The sequence below is a fragment of the Vanderwaltozyma polyspora genome, genomic scaffold, assembly GCF_000150035.1.
Source record: "Vanderwaltozyma polyspora DSM 70294 KpolScaffold2002 genomic scaffold, whole genome shotgun sequence".
NCBI classification, from domain to species: Eukaryota; Fungi; Ascomycota; class Saccharomycetes; order Saccharomycetales; family Saccharomycetaceae; genus Vanderwaltozyma; species Vanderwaltozyma polyspora.
In genome coordinates this window covers 231,699-255,285 of record NW_001834689.1, presented here as the reverse complement: position 1 = coordinate 255,285, position 23,587 = coordinate 231,699, and the positions used below count along the sequence as shown (strand labels likewise).

Below are 23,587 nucleotides of genomic sequence, written 5' to 3'. Positions count from 1 at the left end.
CAATTCTCATCAGTTCTGCAATGATCTCGAATTCTTGTAATCAACAACCTTTCAAATTCAATCTTCGTTTAAACTGACCAAAGTTTCAATATTTGATATCTAGAAAGAACAGAATATATTCATCAGAACTGATTGAGAATATTTTAAACCAAACTATTAAAGGAATGGTTATTTAAAATTGTAGATAGTTTAGGGTTCTTCTAACAAGATCTCATTGAGTATTTGTTTATCTAGGATATTTCTTTATCCCGATTGTAATTGAAATTGGATCAGGTTTAGAAACTTCAGTTGTAGGAGAATATCTTCATATTTTCGAAATTTCCAAAACTTGTTTCAAATGTTCAATACTTTTTTGTGGGTTTTAATAACCTCACTATTATGTCAAAGAGTAATTTGTGATGAGTTAAATTTATCGTCTACATGGGAGAATGTTAATTTGAATAGAATAATTGATTTAAGCAGGTCTTACACTAGAGAAAAATTACAAATTACAGTGAAAAATATTGGTAATAAACCTTCAAGTATTTATTACTTGGCATATCCTAATGAAATTATTTCAAAGACTGCTTTGATTACTGCTTCCCTTGGAGATTCTCAATTTATAGATGCTGCTTTGGTTAAAGACACTACTACGCTAGAAGACGGTTCAATTATTGGTTATGGTGCAGTTTCCTTCCCTAAATCTGTTGAACCTGGAGAAGATTTTTCTTTTGAAGTTTCAATTGAATATAACTCTTGTGGTGAACCATACCCAAAACATATTGATATATTTGAAGAACAACATTTATTATTCAGAACCGGAAGATATCCACTATCGGCATATTTCACAAAGGAGTTCACATTGAAATTTCTTGGAAGTACTTCATATAAGGAATTAAATGAACCCCAAGATACAAATCTCCATGGTACAGCAGAAGATATAGCATATTCATATGGTCCATTTAACAATATTGATTCTTACTACAAAAATGATGTTATCGAATTAGTCTATTTGCATAATATCCCATTGAATAAGGTTGTTAACTTACAAAGAGACATTTGGGTATCTCATTGGGCTGGAAGTTTACAGTTTGAAGAATATTATGAATTAGTCAATTCAGGTGCTAAATTGAACAAGGGCTTTTCAAGACTAGATCATATGAAGAAACAAAGACAAACTTTACATGGTCATTATCGTGGTGTTATTGATACAGTTTTACCATCAGGAGCATTTGATCATTATTATACAGATCTAGTTGGTATGGTTTCCACTTATCAAGTGAATGATGATCATTTTTATTTAAAACCAAGATATCCAATTTATGGTGGCTGGAAATATAATTTTACAATCGGCTGGACTAATGTATTGAGCGATTTCTTACGTACAACTGAGGAAAAAGACACATATATTTTATCGGTTCCAATCCTAAATGGGCCTCCTGATACTACTTATGATAATACTTCAGTTTCTATTTACTTGATGGAAGGTACAGTCGTGGAAGAAGTTGATGTACCAGTTCCTTATGCAAGTGTCCAAATTGATACTAAGCATTCTTATTTTGATTTAAATAAAGGTCATGTTAAAGTTACGTTCAATTTTGAAAACTTAGTTGATGAGTTGCGCTCTGGTAGAATCTTAGTGAAATACAGATATGACTCAACTGCTTTCTACAAGAAACCTATTTCTATCGCTAGTTATATATTCATCGCATTAATCAGTTTCTTCACCCTGGCTCATATCAATTTAAATATTGATAATAAACAAAAGTAAATTTACCTTTGAGTCTCCATACTATCCTAAATATATACTACATAGGGAATGAAAATGTCATGCCTTTTTATATTATAGTTTTTCATATAATTTCCTGTTGTTTTGAAAACGACACAAATTCTTGTAGACTTTAAAAAACATTTATAGATAGAAAGCTTCTATGATAATAACAAGAAATGCAAATATATTGAACTTATATCTTTAACTATATTTGCAAATCATTTAAAAATAATAATAAATCTATTATTCCTAATTCAAAAGTGCATAGTATAAATAATCACAATCATGAATTCACATATCAGTGAAAGTTCGGATATTATTCGTTATCTATCTGACTATTTATTTACATATATAGACATTGATGAATCCACTTCATTCGTAGTATTAAAATTTGATAACAATAATTATGGTGAGGATCAGACTATTAAAAATATAACAACAACCATTTTATCAAAATTGATGAACACAACAAGGACAGGTTCTGCTCACAAACATTCTGGGATATCATTTGAGGCATTTATCTCAGGTATGCTTGCGTCATTAATCCACTTCATATTACAAGTAATATTATTCATTTTCTTGAGGAACAAGTTAAAGAATATTTACCAATCAAGCCTTCTTTCTTTCAAAAATAGTTCAAATGACAGTTTAGTCTCAAATATCAACGAAACTTCGCAAATCATAAAATTATTTGGTTGGGTTAAAATTGTGTATGAACAACCCATTGGAAAATATCAGAAAAAGTGTGGTTTAGATGCCTACTTATTTTTAAGATTCCTAAGAATACTGGTCTATTTATTCCTTTCTTTGTCAATAGTATTAGTGCCTATTTTAATTCCCATACATTTTAATTCTGGACACAAGATTAAAAATTTAAATCAAGAAATCTATAATGACGAATTTACATCTTCTCAATCTTTGGATGTAATCAGCATGTCAAACATCTCAATTCAAAATGCTGATAAATTAATATTCCATATGTTGTTAAGCATATTTGTAATTGTCTCTTTTCATATTGTTTTATTATCAGAATTAAAATTCATTCAGGATTTATCTTCTGATCAAGAAGAATTGAAAAAGAGAAGTTCTGTTTTATATATTGATAATATCCCGAAACAAGCAATACAGAATATTCAAATAGTAAAACAATATTTCAACTCATTTTCAATCGACTCAGTAAAAACTGTCACTTTTATTCCCAAGAACTGTATAAAGATTAAAACATTAAATAACAATGTCAAACACCTTGAAGGAAAAATTGAATTGATAGTGACAGAAATTATATTATACAAATATTTTACCAAAATAAAATTTTATGAAAAATATGATTGTAACAATGGTTTAAAGATGCCATTAATTCAGAGTAAAAATATATGTATGTTTTATTGTAACTATACTTTATTTGTCATCAAGACGTTAGGCAGACATCTCAACTTCAAATGGCACTACGGCTGGAAGAGATGGAGCTATATTTACAAGTTAAAATTTCCAGTAGTATGGTTAGAAAAGGTGAGTTTTCTAGATAGTTGTTATTCAGATCTTGATAAGGCGGCTAACAGACATTTGATTTTAAAAAGAAAATTAGATGAATTAAAATATGATTCATTAATATATTCTAATGATGAGACACCAATGCATGAAAATAAATTGCAAGAAAATTTTTTCAATAAGGCATTTGTGACATTTAATTCAACGGAGACAGCATACATTTACGGCCAATTATTACAAAATTTCAACATTAGTTATTGGAGTGATCCAATAATCGGTACAAATCCAGATGGGATAATTTGGCCAAATATATTAGTTACAAATGTTACTGCAAAGTCAATAAGATCCGTATTCGCAAATCTTATTTCAGTAATTATCATTTTAGGATTAGTTATTCCGGTTGCCTTTATTGGATTGATTTCCCAAATACCGTACTTGACTTCTATATTACCAATAATATCAAAAATGACAATTAAATCAATCATCATAAGTGACATACTTAGTAACATCATCCCAATTATAACTTTGGTATTTATTACCGAACTTGTCCCATTCCTATATAGATGGGTTAGTTATCTGAGATGTTGTAGGACAAATGAGGAAATAGAATTAAATGTTCAAAATTGGTTTTTTACTTTCCTTTTCATTCATATATTTTTAGTGGTAACAATATCTTCAGGAATGTCATTTGTTGTAGAGAGAATTATCACCAATCCAGTTAGCATAACAACTTTATTAGCACACGAGTTACCAAAAAGTTCCAACTTTTTTTGTTCCCTTTATTTTAATTAGAGGAATAGCGTATTCAGGAGGAAGTTTACTACAGGTTAAAGAATTGAAAATTGAATTGGTCTACTACAAACCCATTATTAACCCACCCCCAAGAATATTGAAAAGATTATCTAATACCCCATACCCTTCAATGGGGATCTATATACCCATTATTTTCTGTATTAGGTTGTATTGGGATTATTTATAGTTTAATTTCTCCCATAATTTTGCCTCTTTGTTCCATTTCATTTCTTCTAGTTTACTTTTCCATAAAATATCTGTTTGAATACCAATATAATGGCAACAATTGTGCTGAGACAAATGGCAAATTATATCTTAAAGCACTGACTCAACTTTATGCTGGAATATACTGTTTGGAATTTTGCATGATCGGACTTTTCTCACTGTATAATAGCTTTAAGCTTTGTGCTTGCATGGTGATCATATTTATATTTACATTAATGGCACACTACCAATTATCACACCTTTACATCTCAAAGGTCAACCATCCACAGTTAAGAAATTCAATTAATAGTAAAAGTGATTCATGTAGTGACTTTTCCATCCCATTTCTGAACATATCTAGAGGATCACAAATATTGGTACCTCGAGATTATTTAGGTATTGCTGACATAGAGAAAGAGCAATTAGAGGGGAGATATAATTTCGAATGTGATATAAATAAGTTTAAAATCAACGAAACCGGTGGTATCAGAATTCCTAATTAAGTAGACAATAAACCATTACTGAAGAGTTTAATTATTCTGCTTTTGATAATGGTACATCATCAGTATCAACTTTTTCTTCACGAGTGTTTTTGCTTCTTGGCCACATGCTTGGTAATCTAATACATTGAAACCTTGGCTCTACACATCTTTCGACAAACCATTTTTTAATGTGATATTCAATAACAGAGCTGATTTTTGGAATATTTTGTAACTTAGACCTTGCACCAATTAATGATTCAATATCAAAATCCATTTTGTATTCTGGTCCAAATGAAAACATTAAAAAGTAACCGTCATCATCTTGGGAAGAGGCTGTCTCTTTTGTAGTTGGTACAAAATCTTCTGCATTTGTCAATGATACAGTTAAACAAGCCTGGAATCTAACAATAGCTACCGTCAAATTAACTGGCAAAACTGCGGTACGTGGTTTTGGGTAATTAACCAACAATTTTGTTTCAATTCCGAAGGCCAATCTATCATTTAAATCTATATAAATTTTTGCTTCTAATTTCTTTTTATTGGAATTGGGAGAATATTGAATTTTACAATTTGAAAAAATTGGGAAATCATCACCAATATCCAACTCTGTTATTTTAATATCATCTAGATAGCTTGGCATTTCAGAAGATTTACTATGAAGGAAATCATTTAAAGAATGAACAATATTATCTCTTTGCCAAGCTTCTTCCCTAAATTGTTGAATTGTCTGTGCAATTAGGACGTTAAACCAATCCAAAGATTCTGAAGGATGTGTATCTACATCATAATACACCTTTTCGAGGATGGTATTTAATCTATTAGTATTCCCAGAATCTATATCTGTTTCATAATGCGTCTTACCACCTCTCTTCATTATTGAAGAGAAAAAATTGCTTGACAACATCGAATTAGATTTATAACTAAACGAAGTTCTATCTGATCTAGAATTTAAAGAGGGTTTTGGATTGGATGAATTCGAAGAACTTCCATCACTGAAAACAAAAAATTTGATAAAGAATATTAATACTATTATAACAGAAAATTGTCCAATAATAAACCCTTCAATAAAGGACCACCCAGAGAAAGAATTAGAATTTGATAAATAGCTACCAAATGAAGTTTGACCATTATTAGATAAACCTTTCAATAAATGTGAATATTTCTGTATTTCTTGATCTATTTTATTATTTATACCAGATAGTTCAGCACTTTCAAAGAATTCTCTTGGTATCTGATAATTTTCACGTAAGTTATCTGAAAATATTTTTTTTAAATGAGATGGTAAAATATTATTCACATATTCATCTAATGATATCAGAGTTTCATTCCCTTTACCTTGAATCGTTAAATTGGACATATTTCCTGCAAGATTATCCAAATTGTTCATCTTATATTCTATTTTCTATATCTATCTATTAATTATTATTCCCTCCTTTTCTTCCAATGACAGTGTTATACTACTTCAGACTATGAATTATGTCCACTTTTAAAGATAGAAGAAATCTATAATGAACTTATTAAATTCCACTATCAACGATAAATATTACAATTTCAGAGCAACTAAAGTAGCAACGATAATAACCACAACAATAAAGTTTCGACGTATCCGGTATCAATCAATACTACAGCTCGTAGAAACGACTATTATATTAAAATACCGACAATAATTAGACCTTAGCTTGGTTCATTTCCACAATTTGGCTTAATTCATCCCTCTTATTATCTTCCTTTCTTTAATACATCTTCTTCTTGTTTAATATGATAATTTAACCTATAACCGTAATTTTTCAAAAGCCGAATTGAATAAGTAGCAGCAAGATATTAATATACATATTCGAAATAATATACAATTTAGTTATAAAGAAGAATACGTTTTATTTGAATAGAACTGGATAGAATAGAGTAAACTGCCATATACCAAGGGTTTATATCGCAAGCTAATATTTACTTGGTGCTGAAATATCATTTTCTGAATCTGATTTTGGCCTCTATTATTATATTGAGCTCACATTATCCAAATTTTTTTTTAATTTAATTAGTTAAGTTGTTAAACTAGACTTCAATTCAAGTTCCTGAAGTTTTGGTATTCTAGGTATTTCTGGAATAATATATCACATTGAGTAGTTTACTAGAAGGAAAGAGAGACAGTTGTGGAATATTTTAACCTGCCCATTGATAGATTGTTAATTTTTTGTTAAATATAAACGGTTAGATATGTCTGATACAAAAATTGAAGATAGCAGCAATGACAATACAAGTGAGGTTAATTCTAAAGAACAGCTTATGGTTCTGTTGACAGTGGAAACGAATGAATTGAACGAAAAGGATTCAAAATTGGTGTACAATTTACTTACAAGTTCCGATTGTAATATTGAAATTTCAGATTTTATTGGTTTATTTCAAAAATTTAATCATGTTTGCAATCATAAGGTATTCTGTGATGAGGTAATTATTAGTCGAGTCTATTGGAATAAATTCAAAGAAATATTGTTAAACTCTTCACCAGAGACAGTTACCGATCTTGTATCTCAAATACTAGAGATGTCTTTGACAAACTATGAGAATCATTTGGAATCCTTTGAACCAATGTTACAAGCAATATATGACGAGCATATTTTATTTCACCTAATAGACTATTCAGTTGTAGAGACCGCCTCACCTGCACTTTTATCTTCGGTTCTTGTAGCAACCTCTAATATATTTGAATGTTGTGCGATTTTAGCAAATTATGATTATAAAATCGGTATTGTTTTAGTATTAAAGATATTATTTTACTATTTTGACTTAAATGGTCACGAATTGATTTCTGCGATATTTGAATCCAAAAAATTAGATGATCATATTTTGAAAAAAACAGCTGGTTGCTTTAGTGGGATCATAACTGTTCTAAGGAAGTTCAAAATTAATTCTTTCCCTAATTCATACAAGAGGAGATTTTTTTTAGCCGTATTTGATATGATGGGAGAAAAATCTGTCACCATCGAAGATTTTGAAAGTGATCTAAAATATGAGGATTTGGGCAATTTAAATTTCTTGCAAGCATTTGACCTGATTTTATTTTTAGAAAGTAATAATTTGTCCTTTAAGAAAACTCTTACCGAACAGTTAATCTTTGGTCAAGATCCATTTCCATTAACTAAGGCAATTGTTTATATGTCGAACGCTTTGGCAATATTTATTGACCCTATTCTTCGCGATTCTAATACAAATACAGAACTAATGAGTGTAGTTATAATGAAAAACACTATTTTATATGCATTCATGGATAATTTATTGAAAATGTGGGTGGAGTCAAATGCTAAATCAGAATCCGATTTATATTCTCTATTGGATTTGGTTAAAATCATCATGTATAAGGCCGAAATTCACATAAGAAATAGAGCTCATCATCCAAATAGTCGTCTTGTTCATTATTGTGAGAAATTTATTAATTCAGTGGACTACAAAACTGCGAGACAATGGCAAATAAATGTCATCAAAAATTCTCAATGCGAAGAATGGGCAGACAGTTTGAAAGAGTTTAATGAAATGCTTTCTACTCAAGTATTCGATTATGTACGCCATTTAAGAGTTCTGCAATTACAAACAGGTTCATGGTATTATAATGAAAATCCACTATCAGTATCTGTAAAGAACCGTAACATATCATTTGTTATGCTATCCGACAATCAAAAACATATATTAGTGAGAGATTTTGATTTTAAAACCACAGATAAACCATACATTGTAGACAATAAGATAATATCTGGCTCTACGGATCCCCTAAGCCCTAATTCTGGAACACGAATTCCTAGTAGCAAGACTTTATTAGTTTCTCTGAATGACATTGAATCTATCGAGAACGAAGAAATAACGCCAACCAACACAATATCAGATACAAAAACGCCAAAAAATGTTATTCTCAAGAAAAATGTTTGTATGAAAGTTGACATTTTAGGCAAACAAAACAAATTATTATTAAGGTTATACTTTGATAATAGAGAGTCTAGATATATTTGGTTAGATGGATTGAAATTAATTTTACACATGTCGAAGAAAAAAAATAATGAAACAGATGTTATAAGACAACTTTCAAATGATACAAGAGAACAAATTGAAAAATTAATTGAAGTGCGTAGAAACACTCAAATGATCAATCTTTTCACTGATAGTTATAGTGATATTTCTGATAAGACTAGTATTGAAGAGATTATGAAGCGTAGAACAACTGTTTCTGAAGAGAATATTAAAAAGGAGAAGAATATTCTGATTGATGCTACAACATCAGAAGAAGATAGTGACGATGAACAGTATTATAATATGGACACATTAAAGAGTTTACCGGCAAACTTGTTTTATGATTAAATATACAATTTTCAAGATAGATAATAGAATAGAATAGAATAGAATGGGATAGAATAGAATAGAATAGAATAGAATAATCATAAAAGCTAAGACCTAAAATGTGATGAACTAACTCTGATTAAGGACACTGACGATAAATAATCGAGGAAGAACAAAATAATTACACCTGGCCCCTCCCTTTCGCTCCTCAAAGTATATCTTATATCTATTTATTCAATTACATACTTCTACTTTTATCCTTCCTAGAGTAAAGAAACATTTTATAAAATATAATGAATTGAATGGTTATATCAGTATTCACCATCATAGTAACGAAGTGAACAGTTTGTGATTAAGTAATCTCAGCCTCGACTATAGTCCTTTCCCTGTTCCTGTTCCTGTTCCTGTTCTTGTTCTTGTTCTTGTTCTTGTTCTTGACATCGACTTAAACCAAACCCATACTATGCTATATAAATATTTAGTATGAACTATGCAAAGATTGCGGTGAGAGCAATAAAGGTTAGCTGATGCATTGTGTCACATGAGAATATCTTCATTTGAGCTCAAATGAGCTCAAATGAGCTCACAATAGTACGTAAGAAGATATAAGATCAAGGCAACATTTCAAAAAAACTCAGACTTTTTTCGAATTTGTAAGAAATTATTAATCCAATACAATACTAACCACTACCACAACTGTACAACTTGAGTCTTTATCATAGCAAGTTTATATATTTTATATAAAGAGGAGGATGCTTTTTTGATCTCTTGTTATTTGGTAGTTCAAAGAGGGACTTTTATATTAATAGTAAACCAATACTCACTATCATAATATTATCATCTTCAGCAGTTGTCTATTTTGCATAGTAGGAGAAAGATATAAAAAGGAGAACAAGAAAATTTATTGTTATAAGAAGAAAATGTCTGAAACCAAACAATCTGTTAATACTACAAGCACTCAGGATAAACCTAAAGCATGTTGTGTTTGTAAGCCAGAGAAGGAAGAAAGAGATAACTGTCTTTTATTCAATGGTCAAGAATCTACAAGTTGTAAAGAATTTATCGATAAATACAAGAGCTGTATGAAAGGTTTCGGTTTTGAAACCCATTAGGTAAGAGGGCACCGTAATCACTTCCCATTACTATTTCTCACAACTAATATGTCATTATTTATTCAAATTCCTATTCAAATAAAAGTCTAAATCGAATATATATAAAGATTTCATGTAAATAAAACTCTTTATTATATTACATCAGGTTCCTTCTTCACATACCTTCTATTCTCGATTCGAAGAACACTTAATTCAAGTTCAAGTGACAAATGAGAAGTACGTATTTATATATTTGTAAATATATATAGATATATATGTATGTTAATGTGTGTGTACATGTATTAAAATCCAAATGTAATGATCCTAATAATATTGACTTTATTGAAGTGAAGTGAAGTGAAGTGATATAATGTTCCTTGAAGCTGTTTTGTCCCTGATCTAGTTGGCTTGGCTGGTTTCACCACTTTCAATTCCACCAAAAGAAACAACACCAAAAAAAAATTTTTGATCCGATGAGATGAGATGAGATGAGATGAGATACAAAACTAAAGGTACTTGATGTTTGATGGGTTTGTCGATTATATCAGATGAACTTCTAGTTTCGATATTTTGGAAATGGTACACATTGCGTCTAAGTTGCCTCTATTTGGTTTCCCTTTTTTTGTTTTATTTTTGCATATAGATTAAAACCTATTAAAGATTTAGAATATCGAGTTTTGAATTCTGAAATTTTTGATAGTTTTGATAGTGATTTATAATCAGTTATTAATAGCTAACCAAATCAATATAACATTATATTTAGATAAGAACGACAACTGCAACGATTATAAAAAAATGACAAACTCAGAATTACCAACAAACTTCGACGGTGACATCGATCTTGCAATTATTGGTGGTACTGGTTTATACCAATTGGATTGTTTAGAGCCCATTGCTGTTATCCCACCTCTAGAGACTCCATGGGGTGTAACTTCATCTCCTATTACTATCAGTAAATTTATTGGTGCCGGTAAAGAAAATGATTTGAACGATTATTTTCATGTTGCATTTATTGCTAGACATGGTATTCATCATGAATACCCTCCTACCAGAGTACCATTCAGAGCAAACATGGCTGCTTTGAAATATTTAAAAGCTAGAGCTGTCCTCTCATTTAGTGCCGTCGGTTCATTACAACATCATATCAAACCAAGAGATTTTGTTTTACCACAACAAATTATTGATAGAACAAAAGGTATTAGACACTCTTCTTATTTCAATGATGAAGGTTTAGTAGGACACGTAGGTTTTGGTAACCCTTTCTCTACTTCTTTTGCTAAATATATTTATCAGTTTAGAAACGTTTTACAAGATTATGACTCTGATGAACCATGTTTATTACACTTCGATAAAGATAAAACCGTCATTTGTATGGAAGGTCCACAATTCTCAACAAGAGCTGAATCTAAAATGTACAAGTCGTTTGGTGGTGATGTCATTAATATGAGTGTCATCCCAGAGGCTAAATTAGCTCGTGAATGTGAATTACCATATCAAATGGTTTGTATGTCTACCGATTATGATGCTTGGAAGGATGAAGAAGAACCTGTTACTGTCGAAACTGTTATCGGACATTTGACTAACAACGGACGTAATGCCAACTTATTAGCTTCTAGAATCATTGAAAGTATGGCAAACGAGTTACCTGAATTTATGAAGACCGGTGATGGTTTAACTGGCACTATCAAGACATCTATTTCTACTAAACCAGAGGCAATGTCAAAGGATACTTTAGAGAAGTTAAGATTCTTATTCCCAGACTATTGGTAAATAGATTATGTAATTATTTTATAATTAGGTTATGTAGCAATTTTTTTCCTAAATTAATAAACATCGAGAATTCCATTTATTATTTAATAATATGTAATCAATTTAGTCTCAAAATCGATACACTATACCCATCTATAAATAAAACGATATAAACCCAATAATAGATATAATTATCCATTCAGATAATTACAACCTTTTTCTTGGACTAGGAGAATCCATTAGATATGCATATCTATTGCTAGGAATGTACCCAGAGCTAGAAGGTGGAGCTGATGCTGGTGTCTTGACAGCAACATTAGATGATAAGAAATTCTTTCTTGGATTACCAAAAGCATCGACTTGATTAACCATTACAGACTTTGGCTCATTTCTATCTTTGAACTTTAGAGGTGTCTCTAAAGATTTAAATAAAAATGGCGTTGGTGGGGTGGGTTTATTTGATGAATTCTTGTTTGCACTGCTATTACCATTAATATTGTTTTGTGATTGCTGTTGAATCAAATTCTTTTGATTTGTATACACTAAATGAGGTTTACTCGTATGCTTATCTTTTGAATTTTTCTTTTGAGAATTCAATCCCAATAACTGTTTTTGTTTGTCATTCAATTTCAAATCATCAGTCTTGACAGTTTCAGTCAGATTCCAAAGAGATATAATGATATTTACTATTAAAATCGATTGTATTAGAAATTTAACGTTCTCGAAATTAATGAAGGGGAAGTATTTTTGTTGTGAAGTGACGCAAAATTTTAAATAGTATAGGAACTTGTTGTCGTTGCTAATAGTAGGGTTAATATGTCCAACGATTTTTTTAGAATCATTAATCTTCAATTGATTTAGTAGAAGTTTACCAAACTTTGTATGGTTAATAAAGAAATTGAAAAATTTTGATGAAAGATTTCCAAGTGTTAAAAAAATCACATTGAATATTACCTTTTGTAATTCCAACTCTTTGTTTACAGTTCTTTGTGAGAGTTTAGATAGTATAGGGTTTTCATAGTTGCCCAACAACTGTTCCTTTTGTAAGTTTGAAGACTCCATGATAGTTGAAAGTTGTAAATTCTCATCTTCATTTAATAAATCATTTGAATTGAAGTTGTTGGTCTTTTCCTTCGAAGGAGCATGGTTAACACCATTATTACCACGCTGTTTCAGATTTTCCTGCTGATGAATCAAGTAGTCTTTATCTATATTAACATTTTGGAATAGATTCCTTAATTTACTACTAGGTGTACCCTGGTTACCTGAGCCGTTATTGATTAGTTCATGTCTATACGACTTGATTGGATCAGTAAGTACTTTATTCCTGTATAGACTTGGAGATTCTTTGCTAATTTTCTCTCTCAAAGAATGTATTTGTTCATTTGATAGAGGACGTAATGGTGTACTAAAAGTCTTATTATCAGTGTTCATGCTTTGAAAACTCATTGTGTTGTATCCAAATAATACAATTGCTCACCCAATCCTGTGATGGGTATATATACAAATAAGAATACTTGAAGTTACTGGATACCAACAAAAAACAGGCCAGATGTGTCAGTATGTACAACCTCTTTTAAAACACCAGATCCATCAATGAAACCAGTAAAAATTGGGTTGGTTTGTTCTTATAATGTATTTTTTCACTTTGCGAAATCCATCGATGAAGCAAAATACGAAATGACAGAAACAGGTGATTGAGACAGAAGCTGACGGCGTCAGCCACATACATACACAGATATAAATACAGACACACAGACACATATACATACATATATTAAACATATCAAGATAGATAGCTTGACCTTTAAATCAAGAATTCTACAGAGGACCCAAGAGACAAAGACGACAGGCAACAGGGGTTGATCTCCCCATGTACAAGCCCAATTGACAAGCGGGAAACGATCATCAGACCCAAATCAACCAAAAGATAAAGATTAATATACCAATTTGTAACCTGGACCACTACATCCAACTGTCCTTGATCAACACAAACCATGAAAACATATATCCCAATCAAAATCCCCCCCCCCCCCCCCAACCTCATCGCATCGCATCGCATCGCTCTTTTTAAACCGTCAAAAATCGTTTTTTTTTCATCATCGTTTTCCGTTTTCGAAATGAAAATTTTTTCGAAAACGATGAAAAATCAAAATTTGGTCGAACGAACAAATCACACCAGACCCACCCAGCCCAAAAATTGATATAGGATTAAACTTTATATATATTATATTATATTATACTATATTATATTATATTATATTGATTAGGCAACTTACAACAACTTGAATTGAAATTGGAACTAAAAGTGTAAGGAAAGAGGGTCTATATCAAGAGGTATTCGAGCTAACTATCTTTTTTTTGTTTGAATTGATAGGTTGTTGTTAGGTTTATATTTGTTGAGGTCTAGTGGGTAGTACACCTTTTGAGTTCCAGTAGTGTGCTCCTTAATTTTTATTTTATTTTAATTTAATTTAATTTTTTTTTTTTTTTTTTTTGGTTTCATTCTTTATAAGGGTTAATATCTAATAAACTACTGTTTGGTTTAGTTTGCTCATTTATTGGCCATCTTATTCTGTCCTGTCACTTACAATTGTACTTTTTCTGGCTTTGTTTTGTGCGATACAGTGCTTTTATCAATTGAAATATTTCTATCAAGATTAGATTATATTAGATTAGATTTCGAGTATTAAGTTAATTGAGAGATCAAGAAGAAAACTTTTCGAGAGAACTGAGCAAGTGAAAAAGGTTTATATTGATATATATATATATTCTGTTTCTGTTTCTGTTTTGTCTTTAGAACTTTGAGTTTTAGCAATTTAAAGTTTCGGCGTGGATATTACTTTTAAGTTTAACATCTACAATACTCTTCAGTTACCTTCCCTCCATCTCATTCCCTGTATCTGATCTGACCTGATCCGATCTGATTTGGCCCCACTTGGTGTACTGTTTGGCCTTGATCGTTCTTTCTTTGTTTGTTCCCTTTTAGATTAGTCAAAAGAGATTCGTTGCTCTTACACAATCCAATGGGACAAGGTTTTTCTGTACTTTGCCAAGATCCTAATAGTGATTCAAGTTCTACTTCTAAAAATAATAATCACTCAAATTCGAAAAGTAAAAAGGAAAATATTGGAAATTCTAAACGTGAAAAAAAATCTGTAAAGAAAATGAATACACCAACACTTGTTTCAACTAATAAAAAGGAAAATGGTTCTACTTCAAATTCTGTTTCTAATTCTTCTCATAAAAAGAGAACTAGTGCTTCTTATCATTTAGAAAATAATGATGGCGACGATGAAGATGATGAAAACAGTGGAAATTTTAACGATAATTCTATTAGGAAAAAAAATACAAAATATACCGATAGCGAGAAAATAGATAGCAATAGCAGTGGTAGTGGAAGTGGCAGCGGTAGTGGAAGTGGTGCTTATGTCGCTAAGAATAGCAAGGAATTGAAACAAACTAACACCGCTGAAGAATCAAATTCTATTAACAATAATAACAATGACGAAATTGTAAACCAAAATAATTTATCTGCAAATGGTCAAGGTAATACTAATAATGTCGATAATGATGAAAAAAGTCAAATTCATATTTATGATAATACTAATAGTACGAGCACTAGTAGTAATTGTTCCACTTTTAACCAAACTAATATCGATATTAACGATAGCCAACAAAGCGAAGGACATAATAATGATAATAGCAATAATGATACTTCGATCATTGTAAACAACAATGAAAACACCAGTTCAAATGAGGAATATCCTCAACAATCAAATAATGTAATTCCTTCTTATACTGATGGAGATTACGATTATGATAGCTCTTCTTTCATTCAAGATAACTCAAGCTATTTGGATTTATCAAAATTACAAGAACACCAATATCATGCACCTGGTTATGACACTTTGCTAGCAAAGAAAGATCCTGTATTTAAAAATAAAAAATGTCTAGTCCTTGATTTGGATGAAACTTTGGTCCATTCCTCATTCAAATATATAGATACTGCCGATTTTGTATTACCAGTAACTATCGATGATCAAACTCACCAAGTCTACGTTATCAAAAGACCTGGTGTCGATGAATTTTTAAAAAGAGTAGGAAAGATATTCGAAGTTGTAGTATTTACTGCAAGTGTCTCAAGATACGGTGATCCATTATTAGATATATTAGATTCTTCAAAGTCTATCCATCACAGATTATTTAGAGAGTCGTGTTACATCTATGATGGTAATTATGTGAAAAATTTATCTCAAATTGGAAGACCTCTATCCGATATTATCATTTTAGATAACTCTCCTGCATCGTACATTTTCCACCCACAACATGCAATTCCAATATCATCCTGGTTTTCCGACACACATGATAATGAATTGTTGGACATTATTCCTATCTTGGAAGACATTTCTAAGCCATTTGTTCCAGATGTCGGAAAAATCTTAGATGTTACTATATGACACTAATATAATATTAAGAACTTTATGATTATTAAAATAGAACATTGTTTACTGTTACTAATTCATGATTTTTCAAGAATGGAAGAGATTTTTAGTTTCCTATTGATAGAAATTAGACGTAAGAATTTATTTTCAGATTTTATTCTGACTTTACAATAGTAATTCCTATCTACGCAAATGTAAAAATAGCAAGTAGGCAGGCCCTCATATTTTATGTATATTTATAGATATATATTTTATGTATTAACTATAAAATTCTCGTTATAGTACTCAAATACATTTAGACCACAATTTCTTTAGGATTTTTTTATTCTTTCTAAGGAGACATCTTTTATAAACCCCCAAACACTAATTTACATAAATACATATACATAATTATATACACACCCAATCGTTCTTTAAGAAGTAATAAATTAATTATCTTCGATGCCAGAGTTATCTTCGTTATTTTCCTCCTTATTCTTTTTTGATTTCCGACTTTTCTTGTCTTGATAGTCAAACACAGTACCAACAATTTGTTTCTTTCTTTCTGATACAAATGGCATATCTTTTCTTGAACGCCTTTCATTAGCTTCCCTTCTTTTAATAGAGTTGATTTCAATTCTCTTAATTTCTTGAGCTTTCTTGATGACTTGTGGAACATGTCTGTGCCTGCTAATTCTCTTGATTTCTGGCATATGCTTGAATCTTTCTTTTAGTTTTTCATCATATTCTAATTTATTCTTTTCACGAGTAGTTTTAACGTTAGATCTTTCCCATGCTTTGCTTCTCCATAGTCTGACATTACCATCATCAGAACCACTAACAATATATCTAGAGTCCATTGAATATTTAACTTGGAAAACATGTTGCATTCTTTTGGTGTGATATATTTCACGAGAATGACCATGTCCAATATCGTATATTCTTATAGTTTTATCATATGAACCAGTAACCAATTCAGTACCTGTTGGAGAAAAATCAACATCCATTACAGCACTTACATGATCTTTAAAAACATTCAATGCTCTTGACATATTTCTCATATCATAGTAATAAGCGTTGTGATCTTCGTTTGCAATAACAAAGTTAAAGGCTTCCATTGGATTCCAACATATAGCATTACTTCTCATTGATTGTACTATTTTTTGAGTTGGAGAATTAGTTCTCAAATCATACAAGACAATCGAATTATCACTACCAGTACTGGCCAAAATATCGGTTTCTGTTTGATTAAACTTAACGTTTGTTACGTTGTCTGCACCCCAGGTTAGATTAGAAATTGGCTTAGATCTACTAGAGTCCCATAATTGAATTTGAGCACCACCTGTAACAAAAGTAGAATTGTTTCTATGGTGATCCAAACCTTGGAAAGCGTGTTCACCGTAAAAAGTTTTAATTAGCCCATCCTTTGTGTTTACAGATTCATCATCTTTAACATTAGCAAAATCTTCACTGTTAACAGACCATAATTTAATAGTTTTATCATCACCACAGGAAATCATAAAATGTTCATTTTTATCACTTGAATATTTTTCTGGAGATACACACAAACCTGTCACCAAACCATAATGGGCTTTAAAGGAACATAGTTCTTCCCTTGTTGACATGTTCCAGTATTTGACAACACCATCCGCTGAGGCTGCAGCTAGTTTGTTCAAACTATTATAATTTTTAGCAATACAATAGACACCATCTCTATAACCATAACCTAATTGACCAATAAATGGTTTGGCAAACATTCTTTCCAATTTAGTAGCATTCAGAGCCTTACTATATTCACGAGCTCTTTCGAATGGATGCAATTCAGGATTTAAATTACGAGGTAATTGAGATTCTTGAGTACTCTTTACAGGTACATAATCATCTGCACTTCTTTTAATCGTTTTTATCTTCATAGTGGTCTTTCTTAGATATTAAAGTAAATTTATTCTCAACTATTGCAAAAGCATATACCTACTTCAAAGAGAAGAACAAAAGAAAGAGTATTCCAGTGAGAATAATAGAACTTAACGCTGATATAACTCTTTTGTAATCTGCTATTCATTTAACTTTGAAATCAAAGTAGATGAGATGAGATGAGATGAGATGAGATGAGCCTTCGTTAAATTTTCAATAAAAAATCCATAGATATATCCAAAATCACGTGATCATAAATTTAGTAATAGAATAAACATATCTATCTGTAAAGTGTCAAGGATATTAACAATAGATAATTGTTATTACAATACCGATCATAATTTATTCTAGGTCCTTTGTATTAAAATGCAGTTAAGAATTATTTAGGTTGTTCTATAAAATTGATTCAAGTACTTCTTATTCCCTGTGGTCAAATAGTCCAAAAGAACAAAAAAGCATAACATAGTCTAAGCCCGTATGTAAAATGAAATGGTTGTTGATAAAAGGGAACTTATGTGTTTTTTTAGATATAGATCTCACAAACTTTGCCAATTGTTTATCAATCGATTATCTAGTTGTTGTCTGAGAATCTCAAGTTCTTGACTATTGGTTTACCAATTCTTTCAATCATATCATTTGCCCATAGAACATCCATATGTGAATATTCATCAATATACCAAATCTTATAAGTTGAATGAGGTTCATGATTTATGAAATGATTGATCAATCTTTCACCATCAACTAATCTATCTTGTCTTGGTACAAACATCAAAATGTTTGGATAATTTTGACCAGTTTCTCTTGGTTTATTTTTATGAATTGAATTTGGTTGGGAAACAGGTCTTTCAGTAGATAATGGGAACCAAGCTTTTTTATCCGGGAATAATTCTTGAGCAGTTTCTTTGAAACTTCTCTTGGCAGGATCAGGACTTAACCACCATTGCATTAATTTAACAGAAACGTGAACGGGAGAAAACATGAAATGTCTATTTCTTAAAGAATTATCCCAAAGGGCATCATTCCAATCAAATAAATAATTGAACATGACATATGATAAATAAGCAAATAAATTTTGTTCCACATATAATCTCATAAACATCATAATTGGAACAAAAGATCTTTCACGGAAGATTCTTGGTTTGTCAATACCCATTCTAATTAATTGAACGAACATTTTTTCATCTAATAATGGACCAGGATAAACTGCTGGTGCTAAAGCAACGAAATTTTCTAATTTATCGATTAATTTAAATTCATCACCAGATTCAGTTGTGCTATCATCATTTTTGTAAATATCTTCACCATTAACTAAACCCATAAAACCTTGAGTAGTACCTTGGGAGTGACCAATTAAGGACAACTTTTCATAACCAGTTCTATTCAATATGGTTTGAATTAAAGCTTTTAAATCATATTTGACCATATCAAAAATATCCCAATCCCATTGTTTTGATTTATCGTGGTTCAATTTTTTCATATTCCATTTTGGATTAAATCCACATCTATTGTTACCTAACCAAACGTCAAAACCTTGTTGATACAAATAGTAAGCTAAAGATCTCTTACCACTAGTAGCAAAAGAACCACTACTTTGTAACAAACCATGTAGTAATAAGATAGGATGGCCAGCTTTGTTATTATTATTTTGCGGTTTTAAATGCCATAAATCAATAATGAAACCATCATCAGTTTCGACTTCAATTTCTTCAAAACCTATACCATATTGTCTGTAATAATAACCTAAATCACAAACTAATTTACTATCTTCCAAATAGTTATCATAAGCATGGGTATGTTTAACGCTGATTTTTGTTTTAATGACTTTACTTTCCCAATTGCTGCTGTCATCTTCATCAACATTATCATCATTAAGATTCTTATAGTTAACTAAATCATCTGAACTGCTTGGTTTTGCTTCGATATGAGTTATAGTACGATCATATTCAATATTATTGACTTCATCACCATCTAAACTTAATAAAATTTCTTGTTCAGGTTCAGCATATTTAGCACCTGAGTAACTTAGAGTTTTTCTTTTAATGGTTGAAGCAATTTTTGGTAAAATCTTAGTGAATGAACTTCTAGTATCTCTAAAATCTAAACGTTTATGTAGATGAGTTGAAAAATTTGTCCACAGAGCAAACATCAATAAGAATGTTAAAAAGAAATTAATGACCATAATGGAAATGACATCTTTTAAGAATGATCTTAATTTAATTGGCAACACTGGCCTCAATAGCTTCCTGTAACAATTTTTATAGAATTCAACTATAACCATCTTTGGTAATTAATAATAAATATTGATATATATAGAAAGTTCAGTTATCAGTTTTGTTCCTACCAAATCCAACCAAATCAGGCAAATGAGAATATCAGCTCTTCTAATAATACTAATTCTGCTTCTAAAGCTAACTCTTCAAAAATCTTGCTATATATAAGAAGAAAGAAAGATAGTTTGTGTTTGATCAATCTTAATAGTTCAAAGATTAAACAATAACAATAAGAATCACAAAAACTATCAGAACAACAGAATGATGTTTAGCAATATACATACGTTCCAAGTCCACTTATCGTACAATAATAATTATAAACATGTCTCTCTATATATAAATAAAAGTATACTAAATATTTACAAGTTGTGTGGTCTATGGGATATAACGACAATAGCAATGAGATATTAAAATTATAAGACATATAGCAACGCCAATGTAGTCAACTAGAACTAGAACTAGAACTAAAAGAAAAAAACTTTTTGATACCTGTAGTAACATCAATAGCATCAAGAAGTAAGTAGTAATACAGAGGTTATATCAATGAAATAGATCGGGTTAGAACGACGATGCTATTGCATTGTAAGAAGAAACAAGAGAAAGAATGAGAATGAGAATGAGAATAAGAATAAGAATAAGAATAAGAACAACATTAAAATGTTAGTTTGTTGTACGTAAAACTAACTGTAATTCGAATTGTGAAACAAGTAGAAATATCGTTCTTTAGAAGAAAGAAGAGACTTCTCATCGCATCTCATCTCATCTCATCACAAGTTTATGAAGTCGTTTAAGTACTTATATAAATAGAACCAAACATATATGTACAAGTATATAGCATTAGCCATAACCGTTGATGATCAATTACTCGAATGGTTAAGGTAAACTTTAACCTGAGCCAGTCTCTTGGTACTCTATACAAATCAGGATAGGATAGGATAGGATAGGACAGGACAGATCAAATATAATCAAGTCAAGAGATCTCTAATGCAATCTTGTCGAAGTCGTTAAACGAAGCTTAACCAGTTTCGAGATTTGAGTTTCGAGATTTGAGTTTTGAGGATGGAGGATCGTAATTAGCAATTCGAAATTCGAAATTCGAAGCTAGTTGGTTTCTTGTAGTCGGTCGCTTTCTTGTAGGTGTTGTTAAGTTTCCATTCTTGTTATACTTTCGATCGACAATGGAATTAACGAATTCGAAATCATTTCCTTCTTGTCTCTGTCTCTGTCTCTCTCTGTCTCTGTATATTCTCTCTTTACTTCTACCAATCTTGTTCGGTGAGTTTGAATCAACTTTAATTTAGTTTAACAGGTTACAAAGTTTAAAGCTAAACCCATCAAAACCCTCAATCATCGGTTTTTTGAATCTGGTGTTTGCTCTCAGGTTTAACGTCATTCTTCTTGTGTTGTTCAAGTTTACATTTTTAGGTTTAGCATTTATCCACCCTGTTGAGGATACATCTATCGTGATAAAACACACTCTGTTTAAGTTGGGTGTTTAACTTCAAATTACTAATTTTACTAGAATGTATACTCGTCAATCTACTAATCAATTGCCTTTAGATCTGTTTCCTGGAGGCGATGAATTGGCTATTAACGCTACACATTTCACTAATGAAATATTGATTCAATTGAGATTTAATGGTGAATTGGATACTACTTATGAGGTATCACAGAAAGGTTTGAACACTAACAGCGTTATTCAAAGACCAATAGCTAGTCCATCATTCTTGAACAATGAAGATGATGAAGATACAATCACCGATTACCTATCGGATTATCAAGTTATTACAAAATTGGGTAATAGCAACAACATGAAACTACCTGTAATTTGCACTCAGATTGCTGAATTATACAATAAAGTTATATTATCAAATCAAAATGATATTTCAAATAAAAATTTATTAATAACTCTTTCAAGTAAATTATGGAAGGATAATGATAACGACAACAACAACAACAATAATAATGATTTTGATAAATTAATATTTGTTCTTAAATGTATAAAAGATATGTACAATTAATTAATATGAATGATAATAATAAAAAATTAATTAAGTATATAGGAGGCAAAATCAGCCACATCCATGCCCACAACCTTAAACCAAGGTATTAATATCAGTTGCTATCATCTATTACAGCCATATCCAATACTTGTATAGTACCATTACCATTACATATTGATACCAAGTCTCTATAACTAACAGGATCAATCAATCCTGTACAAGTCCATATAGGTTCTTCAACTATAACTGGTTTAATGAAAAATTTAGTAATCTTTTCTACAAGTTCAGTAGAATCACCACTGCCTTGAGCTTCTTGATTTAATACGATTTTTATCTTCATTTTGGCTCTTACTATTGGAATTATTTGTGATGAGATTAACAATTTGATTGCTTCTAATGCTTGTAATTTTGCTGGCTTATTTACTACGGGGCTAAATTTTAATTCATTCAATGCTTTGTGAATCATTGTTGGAGGATACCTCTTTTTGGATTTTGGATTAATACATTTGGTACTTATAATCGTTAGCATTTCATTGTTAATCTTATTTAGCATCAACTGTCTTTCTTTTTCAGATAATTGAATTTCACCTTTATTTAAGATCTCTTTAATAATCAAATCAACATCATTTGTACCAAAACATGTCTGTAGATCTTCTTTAGAGGCCACCAAACCTTTCGATACATTCATAAATATTTGATGAATCTGTAATACCTCATCTAGATCCTTTTCAATGCCTTTACGGTAATCTTGAACTTTATTCTGATAACATGCAACTTCAAATCTCTTCTTGTTCTTCTTCAATCTGACCATAGAAACATTGGTCAATTTAATCTGACCAGATGGTTGATTAATTGGCATCTTGACAGTTGAGTATCTTTTATATTATAAATAACAATCAAAGAAATAATCCTATAAAATCATCCATCTTTTAATACAATTCTGATTAATAATTTTTGATATTACTAAAATTTTCAGCTATACTTTTTTTGATCTCTACGGAAATATTTTAATGGATTGATTCAGATGCGATGACCTTTATTTTTTACAGTGTAAGATTTTGTAGAGAGAGACTCTACTATGGAACATCCTTGAACAA

The 23,587-nt window shown here is 30.6% G+C and overlaps 11 protein-coding genes and 1 further gene across 11 annotated transcripts, besides 4 other annotated features; 7 read left to right on the top strand and 5 right to left on the bottom strand.

Annotated features, from left to right (window-relative positions):
- Nucleotides 1-337: 337 nt before the first annotated feature.
- OST1 (dolichyl-diphosphooligosaccharide--protein glycotransferase subunit OST1) lies at nt 338-1,750 on the top strand (the record flags this gene model as incomplete). Its single annotated transcript, XM_001646842.1, has 1 exon — nt 338-1,750. One exon carries the CDS (start codon nt 338-340, stop codon nt 1,748-1,750), a length of 1,413 nt encoding a protein of 470 aa, XP_001646892.1.
- Nucleotides 1,751-2,035: 285 nt separating this feature from the next.
- Nucleotides 2,036-4,027: a sequence feature (similar to hypothetical protein; correction of possible frameshift sequencing error~similar to Saccharomyces cerevisiae SPO75 (YLL005C)).
- Nucleotides 2,036-4,737, top strand: Kpol_2002p106 (the record flags this gene model as incomplete).
- Nucleotides 4,029-4,214: a sequence feature (similar to hypothetical protein; correction of possible frameshift sequencing error~similar to Saccharomyces cerevisiae SPO75 (YLL005C)).
- Nucleotides 4,216-4,392: a sequence feature (similar to hypothetical protein; correction of possible frameshift sequencing error~similar to Saccharomyces cerevisiae SPO75 (YLL005C)).
- Nucleotides 4,396-4,737: a sequence feature (similar to hypothetical protein; correction of possible frameshift sequencing error~similar to Saccharomyces cerevisiae SPO75 (YLL005C)).
- Nucleotides 4,738-4,768: 31 nt separating this feature from the next.
- Nucleotides 4,769-6,103, bottom strand: MMM1 (ERMES complex subunit MMM1; the record flags this gene model as incomplete). The annotated part of the gene is made up of 1 exon (XM_001646841.1): nt 4,769-6,103. The coding sequence occupies one exon, from the start codon at nt 6,101-6,103 to the stop codon at nt 4,769-4,771; it is 1,335 nt and encodes a 444-aa protein (XP_001646891.1).
- Nucleotides 6,104-6,930: 827 nt separating this feature from the next.
- On the top strand, nt 6,931-9,060 carry LMO1 (Lmo1p; the record flags this gene model as incomplete). The annotated part of the gene is made up of 1 exon (XM_001646840.1): nt 6,931-9,060. The coding sequence occupies one exon, from the start codon at nt 6,931-6,933 to the stop codon at nt 9,058-9,060; it is 2,130 nt and encodes a 709-aa protein (XP_001646890.1).
- Nucleotides 9,061-9,959: 899 nt separating this feature from the next.
- Nucleotides 9,960-10,151, top strand: COX17 (copper metallochaperone COX17; the record flags this gene model as incomplete). The annotated part of the gene is made up of 1 exon (XM_001646839.1): nt 9,960-10,151. One exon carries the CDS (start codon nt 9,960-9,962, stop codon nt 10,149-10,151), a length of 192 nt encoding a protein of 63 aa, XP_001646889.1.
- Nucleotides 10,152-10,925: 774 nt separating this feature from the next.
- On the top strand, nt 10,926-11,900 carry MEU1 (S-methyl-5-thioadenosine phosphorylase; the record flags this gene model as incomplete). The annotated part of the gene is made up of 1 exon (XM_001646838.1): nt 10,926-11,900. The coding sequence occupies one exon, from the start codon at nt 10,926-10,928 to the stop codon at nt 11,898-11,900; it is 975 nt and encodes a 324-aa protein (XP_001646888.1).
- A 186-nt stretch (nt 11,901-12,086) lies between these two features.
- POM34 (Pom34p) lies at nt 12,087-13,328 on the bottom strand (the record flags this gene model as incomplete). The annotated part of the gene is made up of 1 exon (XM_001646837.1): nt 12,087-13,328. One exon carries the CDS (start codon nt 13,326-13,328, stop codon nt 12,087-12,089), a length of 1,242 nt encoding a protein of 413 aa, XP_001646887.1.
- Nucleotides 13,329-14,905: 1,577 nt separating this feature from the next.
- Nucleotides 14,906-16,339, top strand: PSR1 (phosphatase; the record flags this gene model as incomplete). The annotated part of the gene is made up of 1 exon (XM_001646836.1): nt 14,906-16,339. One exon carries the CDS (start codon nt 14,906-14,908, stop codon nt 16,337-16,339), a length of 1,434 nt encoding a protein of 477 aa, XP_001646886.1.
- Nucleotides 16,340-16,752: 413 nt separating this feature from the next.
- On the bottom strand, nt 16,753-18,216 carry SOF1 (rRNA-processing protein SOF1; the record flags this gene model as incomplete). The annotated part of the gene is made up of 1 exon (XM_001646835.1): nt 16,753-18,216. The coding sequence occupies one exon, from the start codon at nt 18,214-18,216 to the stop codon at nt 16,753-16,755; it is 1,464 nt and encodes a 487-aa protein (XP_001646885.1).
- A 572-nt stretch (nt 18,217-18,788) lies between these two features.
- Nucleotides 18,789-20,495, bottom strand: Kpol_2002p98 (uncharacterized protein; the record flags this gene model as incomplete). The annotated part of the gene is made up of 1 exon (XM_001646834.1): nt 18,789-20,495. One exon carries the CDS (start codon nt 20,493-20,495, stop codon nt 18,789-18,791), a length of 1,707 nt encoding a protein of 568 aa, XP_001646884.1.
- Nucleotides 20,496-22,010: 1,515 nt separating this feature from the next.
- Nucleotides 22,011-22,508, top strand: IRC25 (Irc25p; the record flags this gene model as incomplete). Its single annotated transcript, XM_001646833.1, has 1 exon — nt 22,011-22,508. One exon carries the CDS (start codon nt 22,011-22,013, stop codon nt 22,506-22,508), a length of 498 nt encoding a protein of 165 aa, XP_001646883.1.
- Nucleotides 22,509-22,602: 94 nt separating this feature from the next.
- Nucleotides 22,603-23,349, bottom strand: SDO1 (guanine nucleotide exchange factor SDO1; the record flags this gene model as incomplete). The annotated part of the gene is made up of 1 exon (XM_001646832.1): nt 22,603-23,349. One exon carries the CDS (start codon nt 23,347-23,349, stop codon nt 22,603-22,605), a length of 747 nt encoding a protein of 248 aa, XP_001646882.1.
- Nucleotides 23,350-23,587: the final 238 nt, after the last annotated feature.